At 43.2% G+C, this 15,490-nt stretch overlaps 1 protein-coding gene across 1 annotated transcript in view; it reads left to right on the forward strand.

The window, feature by feature from the left end:
- Nucleotides 1–11,148, forward strand: part of nphs1 (NPHS1 adhesion molecule, nephrin) — a 29,297-nt gene extending 18,149 nt beyond the window's left edge. Inside the window, exons 15-29 of the mRNA XM_041942326.1 lie at nt 262–402; nt 991–1,131; nt 2,816–2,937; nt 3,575–3,734; nt 3,886–4,042; nt 4,411–4,562; nt 7,074–7,185; nt 7,273–7,454; nt 7,597–7,647; nt 7,970–8,092; nt 8,992–9,040; nt 9,347–9,479; nt 10,411–10,489; nt 10,708–10,874; nt 11,020–11,148. Of these exons, the coding sequence (XP_041798260.1) occupies nt 262–402; nt 991–1,131; nt 2,816–2,937; nt 3,575–3,734; nt 3,886–4,042; nt 4,411–4,562; nt 7,074–7,185; nt 7,273–7,454; nt 7,597–7,647; nt 7,970–8,092; nt 8,992–9,040; nt 9,347–9,479; nt 10,411–10,489; nt 10,708–10,874; nt 11,020–11,109 (1,859 nt within the window). The 3' untranslated portion in view covers nt 11,110–11,148. The remainder of the gene's footprint in view (nt 1–261; nt 403–990; nt 1,132–2,815; nt 2,938–3,574; nt 3,735–3,885; nt 4,043–4,410; nt 4,563–7,073; nt 7,186–7,272; nt 7,455–7,596; nt 7,648–7,969; nt 8,093–8,991; nt 9,041–9,346; nt 9,480–10,410; nt 10,490–10,707; nt 10,875–11,019) is intronic.
- The last annotated feature ends 4,342 nt before the right edge of the window (nt 11,149–15,490 follow it).

Consider the following 15,490-nt stretch of genomic DNA (forward strand, 5'->3'; position numbering starts at 1 on the left):
GTCCCTCTCCCTCCCGCATTGCCTTACTCCCCTCTAAGTATGTGAAGTTGGTTAGATCTGGAATTATCGGTGGGATGTCGACTTTCTAATGGCTTGACTCTCATTAGTGTCTCTTACTGCTTTCATGCTCAACATATTTGGTGTGTCGTTGTGTTCTTTTTCGCTGTTTCCTGTCATTTTCTGGGCCTCAGTTTGTGTTTATGCCTCTTTGGCACAAATCCAACTTACTGCAGCTGTATTTGTGTGTCGTTTCTGTGTCAGACCCACCAGAGTTCAGCCCAGAGCAGCCAACGCAGGTCCAGGTGGTGGAGGATGACATGGCAACAATCCCACTGCTGGTCTCAGCTAACCCAGAGGAGGTCTCCTGCATTTGGCTGCACCGCAGGGAGAAGCTGGTCAAAGGTGATCCAGGGCTGTGTGATGGCTCTATAAACCAGGTCCTAGTTGAGCTGAGCCAGCAAGTAAGCACTCAGCTCTGCCATTCAGGGTCTGAATAAAACATGGCAGGTTAGCCAGCATGGGACCCTGCCAAATGTGATTCTCATTATGGCTCTAATGTATGCAGTCTAAATGAGGATTGCTGTCTCGCTGAATGCAACACAACGGTTCTAAACCTGGCTTCTCCTCCAGGCCGGTGTCATCAGGGCCCTGCTGCACCCACTCTCTTTCTCTGTTAACTCTGTTTGCTCCATCATACGCAGCCCCCACCAGAAAATGACTGCATAGAAAATGTTGAAACCCACATATTACTACATTTTGAGTTCTGTGGTACAGAAGGTGTCTCTCACGCAGCCAATTGTTGGCTTGATGTGGGAATCCAGCCAGGCCAATCAATAATGCAGGATTAGATGTCACTTAGAGACCGGTGGCCAGAGGACATGCGGTTGATGAGCGTGTAATGAATACTTAATTTACCATTGGTTTGCATGTGTGCATGTGTGTGTGTGTGTGTGTGTGTGTGTGTGTGTGTGTTTCCATGCTGTTGTGAAGAGGGAGATCTGCGCTACCACTGGCCGGACGACAACTCACTGGAGATTGAGAATGTGACGAGGAAAGATGCCGGCGTTTACACAGTCAAGTGCACAAATGACGAGGGTGTCGACCAAACCTCCGTCATGCTCGACGTTCAGTGTAAGAACCTGCACACAGACACAGAAACAGCTGAGCGGACGCATGCACCCGCATGTGAACTCTGATCGATGTTATCATACATTTTACCAGAAGTAAAAATTTGAGTACCTGTAGATTGCTTTCCACATATGTAGTGACATATGTAACGTGAACTATAATTTTCTTCCTATGTGTTCTGATATCTTTTTAGTATTAACTTTTGAAAGCATGCTTGATTGTTTTCAGTAGTTATTAAGTGTAAGTACCAGAGAGCATTTACCGGATGAACAATAGACAAAACATAAAAAGGGATGAAAATAATAAAAAATAAAAATTTTGAGAAACTTTATTAATACAGCACACACTGCAAAATGAAGTGTTTTACAGAAATTAGACCGGGATTAAAACATTTCTGCAATGAGACAAATAAAATCAATTTAAATGATAAAATGGAACAAATTGCCCAATAAGATAAAAAATATCACTGATTCTGCAAACCTCAGATCCAGAAAAATACAGCAAATGATGGGAGAGAAAATACAGAAATGATACTTTATAATAATAATTTTTAGCTTTCTGCATCCCATTCATAATTAATCGATCTTTTTTCAGCTTCTAGCACTCCCGATTTGCAGGTATACCTGTGGGCCATGTAGGTCACAAGTCAACCACATCATTTATCTCTTTTGAATTCCCCTTAAATACGGAGAATGAGCAGAATTTTTCTTGCATATATGTTGTCCATATTGTGCGTTGGAATTGAATATATTGGCTGCAAACTGCATGCTTTTTGAGCTTGTCTAAAGCTGCAAAGCATCAGAACCGTCAGTGCATGCGCTGCCATATCCAGGCGGCAACATTGACTTTCAGCTCCTGTCCAGCAAACATGCCTCATTAATTAGGCCTCCATGCAAGGCCGTGCACCTCCACAGCTGCCCCAGGCCCAGCCTCGAGCTCCCGGCCCTCTGCCCCGATACTGATGATTTAATAATGGAAGTGTTGAAAATGTAGGTCTGCCTGTTTCACCAAAGCCCAAGGTACACGCCTAATGGATTCTGCCGTCCTGATCTGACTGGGCTTGACAGTTGTAGATATTCATTATGTATGGAGAATTGTAGTAGCTTTTATGGGTGGCGGTGTCGCCCACTTAACAATGTCGGTCTTGGTTAGCAGGCCAAGATGGGTGGATCCCACCAACCCAGAGGTCTGAGCCTCTCAAGTGTTCCCACCACTGTTCTTCAAGTGTGAACATAGGTTTAGACAAGTAGGCACTAATGGTCTTATTGTTGCGAGTACATGGCACTCATGGGAACTATAAAACGCTTGTGAAGTAGAGGCAAATAAAGATAAGAAGAGGAGCGCTGCAGTCGGGAAGGAGGGATGATTTGATGAAAAGAGGAATCAAGGGAGGGGGAATTGGTCAGTCTGTCATCATCCATACGGGGATGTGATGTCAGCGGAGGGCCTTGTGGGTCACAGATTCCACTGGGTTGCAAAAACAAACATATAGGGAGGTTAATAGCATTGAATCTGAAACACAGAAGCCAATTAAGACAGGGTTATGAACAAGTTCAAAGGCAAAAGAGTGTAAGAGTAATTATAGCAATGCAGCATTGCTGTTAAATGGGTTGGCAAATGATTTGTCCCCGGTTGGCCTGTTAACCTTTGGTCCTGCCTCAGCCTTGTCCCATTTTCTTACTCTCAGATGCTCCCAGTGTCAAGGCAGTGAAAGACCCTGTGTTTGTGAACCGGGGGGAAACAGCAGACCTAATATGTGTGGCAGATGCCAACCCTGTGATATCTGGCATGTTCTCTTGGAAATTGCTGGTGAGAGCTTGGATACACACACACACACACCTACACACACACGTACACACACACACACACATACACACACAGGAGCACAGCCATCCCCTGAATTATATTTCCTTTACCTGGCTTGCTTTCTATTATTTTATCCATTCCTACCGTTCATCACTGGCCTTTCTAAATGCACAGATGCACCATATTTCACTGGCTCTAACTATCCTTCCACCCCACCTCTTCCTGCTCCACACTCAGCCCAAATCCAGAAAAATAGCTTTCATTACTGCTGCGTGACTAAAGGGCACATTTGTCAGCGTGGCGTGGTCTCTGTATCTACTGATGCCTTCTCCGGTCTAACCCACCCCCTGGCAGTACTGTGTGTCCCGCTTTCAACCTGCACAGCCCCTCCTTTTCTCTTTCCCTGTGGCTCTCCAACCCTTGGCATTATCTTTCTCTGTCCTCAGAGCTCGTTCCCCCGACGCCCTTCTCATCCCCACCTCAAGCCCTGATGGTTTCCTGCTCAACTCTACCTACCTGTCTTGCCCTCGCACAGCCCCCACCCCCGACAACACCAGCCCTCACCAAGGAGGAGGGGAGTCTGTGTATTGAGGGATAGCTGCTGTCTGCCACTTATTCCACCTCACTCTGTCTTCCGCAGGGAGAAAGGGAGGTGGGGATGGGAGAGGAGACTCAGGAAGATGAATCTGGCCTTCTGACCATCCATGATGTGACTCGGGCTCATGCTGGCCTTTACCAGTGCACAGCTGATAATGGCATAGCACCCCCTGCCACTGCAGAGGTGCAGCTGGTAGTGCAGTGTGAGTGCATTGTTAGGCTTATTTGTAGAAACATGCACACGTTTTTGTACCTGTCAATAAAAACACACTTATGTGTATCTACACATGTTTACTCCTGTGTTGTTTCTGGTTTCTGCATTAATAACCAACATGCCCATCTTGTGTTGGGAAGTCAAACCGGAGCTTCAGAAAGGACCGCAGTGGAGGAAGGTAGCGAGCAGAGGGGATGGAACCACTACAGCTGAGGTTGTGTGTCAGGCAGAAGGTATCCCTCGTGTTGACTTCTCTTGGGAAAAAAATGGCGTACGCATGGACTTTGCAAACCCCAGGTCAGAGAGTAAGCATTATTCTGTTCCAAATGCATTTCTTGCCATTCTTTTCACTATCAACTTCAGTGCTACTGTCAGCATTTGGTTACATATTGATGAATCCTCACAATTAGATTAGGTTTTACCCTAATATAATATATTCTCATGCTATTTCACCACTAAATCCAGATTTAGTGCATTTCATACTTTGCTTTTCACTATGCAAATACCTGTTTAATGCTTCTTTGATGTGTGAAATTGGGTGACTTAGTGCAATCTGCAGGACATCACAATCCCTGCTGTCTGCCTGCTCAGGATTTATCTCTCTTTCTCTGTGTGTGTGTGTGTGTGTTTGTGTGTGTGGGGGTGTGCATGTGTGCGTGCTGCAGGTATGAGGAGCAGACTGTGAGGGAGGGCTCCTTCCACACCAGCACAGTTCTGGTAGTAAATGTGAGCGCAGCTCTGGACTATGCTGTCTTCAGCTGCACTGCTCAGAACTCACTTGGGGAAGACAAACTAGACATCCAGCTCGTCAGCACAAGTACTGCATCTATTTACATTTGTATGTTCTGTGTGTGTCTTTTGTTGAAGTCCTGCATGCGGATCTCCAAAATGCCAGCTATTCATGAGCTAAGACAACCCTGAGACAATTAATTTTCACTTTTCGTAAAGGAACAACTTGGTTTACTTCAAAAAATCACCAACTTGTAATCACCATATTTCTTTTTGCAGCAATAATATGTTAAAAATGCATCATGAATTCTCTGTTCAAATGGAATCAAATTACTCTGTTGTCTGAAAAGATCACTAGTAATAGAGAGCAACTGAGATCAACACCCAAATCTGCGGTTATCTTGCCTGCACATAGACTACAAGGTTGAGTCTTGACGATCTCATAACACACTCTCCCCAATCTAAAATCTGCTGGCAACTGTTTCCACCGAACAAGTGCACGCTACCTGCCCAACATTGAGTGTCAGAGAGCCTAGAAACGAGTGGATTGTCATGAAAGTCAAGCATCAAGAGATAAAAAGACCCAGATAAAAGACCAGAGTTAGCAAACTAAACCGGACGAGTGCATATGGAATATTAACTGGCCTTGGTGTCTGTGTCTGCTCGATGTGTCAGTAATTGTTCACTAAAGCAACACGATAATTAGCATATTTTTATTAGAGTTTTTCTGCCCCCTAGTGGTCAAAAATCACACAATGCAGCTTTAAAAGAATAGCAAATGATCAAAGTCGGTGGTTAGGGCACACAACACGCAGGGATTATGCATATCACGTACTTGGCAGCAGAGCACACATTTTTCCTTTGGTTCTAATTTGGCAGCATCTCAAAATAATTGTGTCTGTGCTGCTTTGTCCAAGGTTTATCAGCCTTTTCCAGCAACATTACAATAGTGTGGGAGGGCAATTGAACATGCAGAATCCTGTAAACTGGAGAGAGTGGTTGCTCCTGAGTGTCAGCCCTTTAAGGAAGTTTTTCCATTGCTCTATCTCTACCTTATCATTTAGCCCATAGCGCTACTTCACTTCTCCCTCAGATAATGCTGCAGTGATACGCTTTGCTCTCCTGGCGTGCTTAGACTTTTCTGCCTTCAAGCTACCAGTGTATCCTTGCAACACCACCATTATCAACACAGTCCTGCTCTCAGCAAAGGCCCACAGCCATCATTGGACACATTTAATGTTTACTATAAAAACCATAAAATGCAATCCAATATTGGCCCTGTTTTTCCCCAGTCATGTTTTTAGTGCTGTGAATATTCATAATTAATCTGACGCAGTGATAATAAATTTTATATGCTTCCTTATCATTTTAGAGCCCAAGAGGAAAAGAGAGGGTTTTTTTCTCTTAGCATGGTGCTTTTTGGATTTGAAGGAGACGAGATCCAAATAAGGCTGACCCCTTTGCCCTGGAATCTTATGAGTGGAGCTGATAGTGGGAATTATTTACTCTGCAAACTGGGCTGCAGCCTGGAGCTAGAGACGAGTACAGCATCCCCTTCTTATGTTGCTGCTCGACTATCTCTCCTCCTCCTCTCCTTGACTATCTCTCCCTCTGCCCCCAAAACCACCCTTCTTTTTTCCATGCTCCAAATGCAAAATAATCCACTTTCCCTTCTCTACCCTGACTGAAGCAGTGCCTCATGTCAGACTGAAGGCCTGTTTAGCCTCCTTTGATCTCTGTCCACAATATTGATAATAATCAAGAGGCTTCATCCTTCATTGCATGACCTAAATCAGCTACTTTGTTCTGAGAGGGATCAGCCATTGCTCTGCCCATGTTTCCTGATCACTCGTACAACAAAGCATAAAAGAAAAGAAAAAGCAGATAAGGAGAGATGCAAAGCTGGTGCTGTCAAAAAGATATTTTCTGGAATAAACTGTGATTAAGACGCGAGAAACTATTAAAAAACAAAGAGGCTTTGGAGGCTCACTGACAAGTTTTGACCATGGTGATCATTTCTCCTCTGATTTCATTTTAATCACTTGTTTTCATTATTCATCATCAGCTGTTATTATCAATTTTCTTCATCACTGCTTCCTGATTTAAAATCCTGTAGAGTTTAAAAATATGTGAAAAGTGTGACATCCTGGAATCATACAACAATTACACCCACAAAATAAAATGTTGCTCTGAGGTAGACAGTTATTACTGGTCCTTCTGGTACACACGTCTTATAATTGTATTTTCAAACACAATTGTATGATCAATTGGGAAAGTAAGAATATCTCAAATCTTATCTTTTTTCTGGCTCTTCTATTTGTATGCAGAAGAACATCTGCTCTGCACTCACTTTTAGTAATAGCATTATGTCTATTTCTAACCAGAGATGGAGACCGGAGGGGAGGCACCTTCCTATAGGCCAGCAGGGCTTTGTGTTACTTCTGCAGATATAATCATTCGATTATCTCCGTTCCTGAGCACTTAAAGCCTTTTCAAATAGCCACCTGTCGAGTGAAGGTGTTCTGCTCTTTGTCAGTATTCTCGCAAAGTCGAGAGCACATTTGCTTTTTCTACAGTGCTCCTCTCCTTTCGCCCTCAGGTCACCCAGATCCTCCGTCATCGTTTCGCCAAGTCAGCACTACCCACGACTCAGTCACTCTGGAGTGGATCCCCGGCTTCAGTGGCGGTTTGCAGCAGAGATTTCGTGTAAGGTGAGATGTCAAGAAGGGATGTTGGTCCAAGAATGATACCCTCTCATAATCAAAGAAGTGTGCTTGACAGTGCCTTTTGGTTGACAGATACCGTTGGGATCAGTCAGCAAGTTTCCTGTACGTGGATGTCTTTCCTCCCAGCGCAGCAGCCTTCACTGTCACCGGCCTGCAGCCTGCTACCACCTACAACTTCTCTGTCAATGCCCTCAATGCGATGGGAGAGAGTGGCTATGCTGACGACAATGCAGTACTGACCATCACCACCAAGGGTCAGTTTGGAGTAACCCCAGCTTGACACAGAAAGGATGCTACTGTGCATGTGATGATATATGTATAATAAATGTAGCATAAGCTTATTATGCTTGCGAGTGTGGTGTGTACGTTTTTGGGATTCGCTTTCTTTCTCTGCAGAGAGGCCAGAGCTAGAAGAAGTCCCAGCAGATGATGACTCAGTCTCACAGAGTAAGTCTTTTATTACAACTCCCCGAAAAAGCTCTTAAGGGCAGTTGGAAATTGCTGTTTGCACAGCAGCTAGCTTCATTTGGCTAAATCATGTTAATGTATGCACCTCCAAGGCTGTTAATGTTTGCTCTACGAGAGTAGCGGTTGTCATGGCACCCAACCATACTTTTTCCCCTCTGCTAGTCTTTAATCAATAAAGACAATTGAGAGAGTGGTCGGCTCTGTCTCAGTCAGTTTTTATCTTTCCAAATTTCCATATGACTTCCTTTTTAACTTTCATTGTTATGCATCGAGCTAATGTCTCTAATGTTTTGTGAACTAGGTGCAAGTGGACTGTCAGGCTATTTGACAGTGGTGTTCACGGTGGTGTTTGGAGTCATGCTGGCGTTGAATTCACTGGGCTGCTTCTTTGGAGTGAGGTGGAAGAGGAGACGAGGCCAGACAGGTAACCATAACAATCCGGAAAAAAACAGGGAGGGCTGCGCTGGGTCAAGAACTACAGTGCTCTTCGAGCAAAGGGTCAGCAGTCGAGTAAAAATGAAAAAACAATGACTGTCCAGCTCATAATGGAAGTCCTTGGTATTGGTTGGCAGTCTGAAAGGAATCTGAGGCACTCTGATTATAAACCATGGGTGATGATCATCCATGATTTAATGAAGGATTTTTATATTTATAATCAGAGTGCCTCGGAATCCTTTTAGACCGCCAACCAATGCCACAGACTTCCATTATAAGTGAGCTGGACAGTCACTGTTTTTTCATTTTTACTTAACCACAATGATCTTTTCATCTATGGACGTGCAAGTGTTCCCTCCATCACTTCCTGTCATTATAATGTCCTGACTCCTCGACAGAACTGACTCCGAACCATGATGCAATTGCCAGCTCAGCCTCTCACTCTCTTCTCATCTCTCCATGTCTCTCTTTCAATCCGTCTATCCTGTCTCCTCTTCTTCTGCTCATTCTCTAAGCCTCTACCTCCTGCCACATTCATCCTTCAAAGCTGTCACTTCTCTGTTTCATCCATATCTTTTATCTCATTTGCTATCTTTATGTCCTTCTTCTCTCTCTGCTTCTGTCTCTTTCTATTTGTTCTTCAGTCTAACTGTCAGGTTCTCCCCTCTCTCTAGCTTTTATTTTTCATTCCTCACCTTCCTCTGCCCTCTGTTTTTTTTTTTTTTTTTTTACATAGACTCTACAACTTACTCGTCTTTCATTCACACTCGCTCCCTGGCCCTTTTATTGCTCTGATCAATTTCAGTGCTTATGAGATGATGCTCCTCTCTTCAAGTTCTAATTTCCTAACACTAAGCCTCTTTCCTCCTGTTCCTGTTCCCCCTGCAGGGGGTAGAGGAGGCAGTGTGTCGGACGGAAAGAAGAATGAAGAGGAGGGGTAAGTTAAGGCCCCACAGTAGAAATAATATAGAGACACACATCCAATCCACTCTAAGAAGTCTGATCCATTAGCTGACCCAGCTACTATAAGAGCCAGGCAGGCAAAAAATTCCTTTGTCAATATCCATTTATATCATTGAAACCACAAACCTGCAATAAATGGGTGCCACATGATACATTGTTCTCATGCAAGAAAAAGGTTGCTATGTGCTGAGTGTTTTGCATATATGTTAGCGCATATTGGGAATTAAGAGTTGTTGGGAAATGAATCACAACAGTAAAAGAATCTGACTTCTCCCTGTAGGTCCAACCAGTCAACTGTAAGCAACTCCAATAAGTACGAGAGCAGAGAAAAGATCAACGCCACCGCCCAGCGCACCCTCCTCGTCGACTCTGGATCCGAAACAGACAGCAACGTCTACGAGAGCTATGCGGCGGTAAGAGCGGGAGAGAGGAGGAAGAAAGAGAGCAGCGGGATGAGAGAAAGAGAAAAGGGCAATTGAGAAAATATGCAGAGACGTAGGGAAGGCTGAGTAAACAGATGAGGGGAGGGAAGAGGTTAGGCAGGGGGTGAAGGAGAGGAAGTGGAGAATTCAGCCATAACAAGGAAAATGGATAGATAAACTAATGAAACCTTTAGCTGTGCATAGAGATGGAACATAGATCAATACCTCACAATTAGCATTCAAAATACACATCGATCGTGGAGAAATTATCATTTTGTACTTTAAGGGGGCCAGCAAGGATTTGAACCTTGAAGAAAACTGTTGAGCGAGGTGGAAGAAAACAGATAGCAGTGTGCCGGATGGGGAATAATGAAGCCTCAAATCCCCAAAGAGGCAGGATTTACCTCTCCCCTACTTTAAAACAGTACACACCTGTAAGGGGTGGTTCAGCCAAGTTACCAAAAATAGCCTATTTTTTCATTTATCTGCTGTGGTACAGTATCTAGCCTTGAGTGCTTTTTCGGTTTTATTTGGCTTTGATTTAGATTCCTGCTGGTACAATGGATGGAGGTGGTCCTCACAGGATTGAAAACACGTCATTCTCTAAAAATATCCCCATTATGTTCCACAGACTTTGCTGTCAAATCATTTAGGGGCCATAGCCGTGTTTCCATAAAAGCATTTTTATGTGCATTTTAAAGTTTCACATTAGAAAAGGTTGGTGGAAATGGAAAAATTCGAGTTGTTACGCTTGCTTGAAACCTCGCAGAAATCTTGGAGAATGACATATAAAGCAGGCAAATAAAACCAAGCATAGCTGCATGGTTGAATTCTTTCTAAGGCCAGTGAGACATGTGCAATAGTCATTTACCTGAAGGTCAAAGCTGATCTAATGCAATCTCTCCCGTTTCACTCATTTTAGGAAAGCTCCCATTATTATTACCCCACCGCTGACTACATGCCACCTCTCAGTCCACACCCTGAGGAAATACGCAGGCTCGGTGAGACACAAATATACCTCAGAGTAAACAAGACAACAGTACAAACCTCCTGTCCCAAACATGAGCAGTCTGAGCCAAGCAGGAGCCATGTTTGTCCTTGTTTGAGCTGATTTCTCTTACTGTCCATTTGCAATTACTCAGCTTCTTTAATCTGACAGACTGTAAATGTATTTGTGCATATTTATGTTTCGTGTATGTGTTTCCATGTGCTCTTAAAGATGTTACTCGCCTCCCCGAGGACGCTCACAGCCATCTGTATGAAGATGTGAGAGACGTGGGTCTGCACCAGGACATCCTGCCTTCCCCTCTCTCTTCCGCTCTGCCCTTGTTTGACCAAAGATTGCCTCATCAAAGGAATGAGTGGAAATCACCGACCCACCCTCAGGTCTGTAAACCCCAACCGAGGATGAGAGCTCCCACTTGTTTCATTATTCACATTTGTCGATACCACGATTCAAAATACGTTGTTTATAAGGGTAGATGATATCCTGTATGGAAGTGCAACTGAGATGTAATCTGTCTCTCAGCAGGATATTGAGAGAGTGAGGGAGTTCATGGATGTTCAACAACCGAAGAGAGATTCTGATCTACCCTTTGAACTGCGTGGCGAATTGGTCTAGAACGAGAGGATCAGAGCAAACAAATATGCTAAGAGGGGGCGTGTGATTCACCAGAAGTCAGGACAGTGTTGTATGGCAGATATCGAATACGCTGTTATTTATTTCATTCTTTTTGAATGGTATCTCACAAGGCAAGTTGAATGAACCTGTCACAGTAGAATAGAATGGAGCAAGAATACTTGTAAAAGTCACATAATAAAGCATTTCAATCTCAAGGGTTCTTACAGTGTCTGTTGTGGTTATTGAATGGTTTCCTTATAGGTCCGAGGTGACCTACAGTACAGTAAAGTTCTCTATGGCAAACCACACAAAGAGAGGCACAGTGGAATGGCAGAATGATTTTAAAGTTTTGCCTCAGTAACTTCATGCAATCAATATCAACATGATCCTGTTTTTCATCTCTAGCATTTACCGCCACCTGCATCTTATTTTCTCCTCTACTCGATCCCCTTCTTCCCTTAACCTCGCTTTTTTTCTTCCACCTTTACCCTCTTTCTGAGAGCCAAGTCACCAATGTCCTGCTGTGGCCCGCAGGTAGACATGAATCAGTCAGTTAGACACAAAATGGACTGACAATGCTGTGGTTGGCACCTGGGCAGAAGCAGCGCAGACTCACGGTGCCATCCAAGCAGACAACATCCTTTTTGACCCATCCAGGGTCAACATATTCCAACATGTATCCAGATGAGAACCTGACAACAGTGGCCTGTCCCTCCCCTTTCTGATACAAAGAGTTTCAGGCCTCACAGTAAGTCTGTGGGAATCCCTACAATGGGATAGTACTGAGTGGTATTCAGCACGGTTAGGTCTTCAGGAGGTAAAGCCATATCTAGTGCCAGACTCTAATCCTGTTTTCTCTCGGATTGAAGTTCAGCTCACAGCGTCAGTGAGAGAGAAAAACCATGCAGGGAATTTGTCTCACTGAGGGTGGACAGTCAAAGAGAGATAGGAACAGGAAGAGAGGGTTAGGCTAAGCTGCTACTGCTGCTGGCTACTGTGACAGAAACATTCTGCTCTTTCTTTGGTTTTCATTATTGTTCAAATTGTAGGTCAAAGAAAAGCATTTCACTGTGTGTCTTTACTCCACAGCCAAAATAAAGCTTTATTTATAGACAGCGGTGCTGGTGCGGGTAGCTGGTACGCAGCTACGCACGCGTGACAAAAATCCATCCAGCTGTTTCAAAACGCGCCTTTGCATACGAAGCAGTAACCGGTTGGGTCTGGATTATAGAATGGAAAATGGGATCACTTTGGGTGGACACTGTAAATAGTTTGCACTGTTGCTGTTACAGGAGATGATGGTAATACATAAAACTGCACAGACGAAGAAGACAGCAGCAGCTGTCACTGGTCATGACTACACATTTCTCATCTACGTGCATTTCTTGTTAACACATTTGACCCAATGAAGTAAGTTACTGTGAGAGATGTCCAAAAACACAACCGGCACTAGGGCTTAACTTTGGCTTTGGTCCACCTACGAAGAAACTTCAAACTGGACCCTAGCAGAAGAAGAGACTGGTGCAAAATATCAGGGGGAACACGGAGAATGCACAGCACTGCACAAATCAGCGGTGAGGTAAGAGCAAAGTTGCAGCCTGCTGAATTTTCCGTGCTGCTCTTTGATGGATCATCAAAAGCCAAGTACAGATCTCATCTGTCAGATGCTCAGCTCTCAGCCCTGATGCACATTCACCTGTCAAAGATGACCACGGAGACATTTGACCCAAAGCCAGCTGTTCACCTGTGGATGGAGGCAGCTAATCGGAGACCCAACCAGCGATTGGGAGGTGCAGCTTCATCAAATTATACCAAAACTGACATACACAAAGGTTGTACAAATTGTAAAATTCAACATAAAATCTGATCAGATCTAATGGATTAGATTTCTGGCAGGTTTAATGTTTATCCAGGTCACCATCTTAGGTTTGTCTGCTAGCCAGCATTTGCTAATTAGCACTAAAATCGACGCACGGCTGAGGATGATGGGAATGTTAGTAGATTTGCCAAAATAGTTCCCGAACCAAATTCTCTAGGATTCACCGTGAGGGGGACTTAAATGTTTGTGTAAAATTTAAAGCAATCCATTCAACAGTTACTGAGATATTTCTGTCTGGACCGAAATGTTGCCATAGCCATCCTCAGAGCAAAGTTGCTACTGTGGCTAAAAAAGTAGTAGTAGTATAACTTTATTTCGATCACGTAAAACAACAAAAAAATTAAAAATAAAAGCACACATGTATACATGCATACATACATAGTTATACATACATAGTACCTATATAAATAATAATAATCATAAGGAATAATAAGGAAATAAGTGCACATTAAAAAAACAAAAACAAAAAAAATAACCCACAAAACAGTAACATCTCATAAGCAACGTAGTTTACATGAGCGAAAGGGAGTAGGAAGAAGTATAAACTTATCTAATCCTACCCCTATAATCAAGTCAAAGTCAAATAAGGATAAGAAGAGATTTAAAAAGATGCCCTAATTTCTTCAGGTAGGTCATTCCACAGCCTCATGGCCTTGACTGTCAGACCAATATATAATCTGTAGTTGATGTACTTTTTTAAGCTGCAGACTGATGCTGTCACTGCAAACAGAACACCTCCACAAATAGATGCTGTCTTCCTGTATCATAATAACAGGGTTTGCGTGCTCTTTATATTTGTGCAACTTCATCTGTTAATGTCTCGTGTGCAGAGATCAGAAACTTCCTCAACGTTTCCATGCCTTTAGGTTCCTGCTGCCTTTTAGTATGCACAAACAGTAACTGGGCTCTTATTATATCTGGACAGAGCCGTTAGCCGTGCAGCCTGTTTCCTGCTTCCAGCTTCTGCTTTTCGCTCAATCGCGATTTGTCACATCAGTCTCATGAGTACACATGTAACTCAGATACCTCAGCACAGATGACACATATAGTCCAATGAGACAAAGCAAAAAAGGGGATACTCTTCATTCTTCTCCGGACAAATGTTCGTTTTTCTTTTTGGAGGTGGTGATGTTTCATGAGTTATTTAGCTGGACCAAAGTCAAATCCTCAAGTAATTGTCAAAGCATTATTTGCCCTGGAAAAATTGACTTATAATATGTGAGAGATGATGTTTAAATCCGGCTGAGGTCGTTATTGTCCACACATTTGTCCAAACTACAAAATCCTGTTTCCTCAATGGGGCCCTGACTGCCTGGAGATAAATCTCAATGTTTCACTGAGCTGCGTTCCCTCAATTAGGCTCGCTATTCTCCATCATGAGCTGTCAAGGTATGTTTGTCTCATTACTGAACAATTGTTTAAGTTCCTGTCAAGCTGACTGCTGTGTTCATACCAAAGCCTGTTCATGAAGCATCATTTCGGCTCAGGCAGGAACGGTAATCTGCTAAACTGAAGGCTTGACAGCTCAATGCTGTATGTCAACTTCTGTTTTTCCTCGCTTGCCTCATGAACATTTTGATATGTGGTGCTCAGAGGAATCCCAGGGGAGCTTCAACATGCAGGCTGCATGAGTGCACAATTAAGTCAAAAGAGAAACAAATAAGAGACTTTAATTACCTCAGCCGTAGGAGTGTGTTTTTTTTTTTACCGATCTCCTGGATGGTTTTTGTTCTTGTTGTTCGTTTTTTGTTGTTTTTGTTGTTTTTTTTAACAAGTAAGAGATTGAATAATGCTCCTTTATCACTCAACGGGTTGTGCTACCAGTGGGGCGCTAACTCAATATCAACTCAAATTTCTGCGAACCCTGTCAGTCCTCTCATTATTCAGATTTTTCAATTTGAACTAAATAAAAATCAAATCAAAAGCAACCACAGGTTTTACAAATTAGAGCGTGATTTTACTGGCAGTTATTATGACTCACTTTGTGGCTGTGCTCTCCTGTTGTCACTAATGAGGATGTAATTTGCCCTCCAATGTGGATGAAAGACTACAACTTAATAAATACAACAGCAGCCCATGAAAGATAACTCGAAAGTAAAAACACAATTAATTGTTCATTTTGATGAGAGCACTGAAAGCATATTGAAACTAGCAGAGCATGTGATCCTCTTTAATAATAGATGATTTCGATGACTGGCCATAGCTTGTGTACCACATTTCTACCTACATTTCCATGAAGGCTCCTGTTACTTTGTCAGCAGATGACTTTTCTTTTCTAATATGCATTCGGCCAAACGCTGTGTGTTCGTGACAGGAGAAAAACCAATCGCAGTGAACGACTCCTCCATCGTCTGTCAGTAAAGTTCAAAGGGCATCCTGCATTTTTTTTGAACATGTCAGTTTGAACTTGGCACCAGTGATGACGGCTACAGCGGATAAAGATGACAACAACAGAGCACCCACGGCCATCTTTGAAGTCCCCCTTTGAGATTTCTGAAATGA

The sequence above is a fragment of the Chelmon rostratus genome, chromosome 8, assembly GCF_017976325.1.
Source record: "Chelmon rostratus isolate fCheRos1 chromosome 8, fCheRos1.pri, whole genome shotgun sequence".
NCBI classification, from domain to species: Eukaryota; Metazoa; Chordata; class Actinopteri; order Chaetodontiformes; family Chaetodontidae; genus Chelmon; species Chelmon rostratus.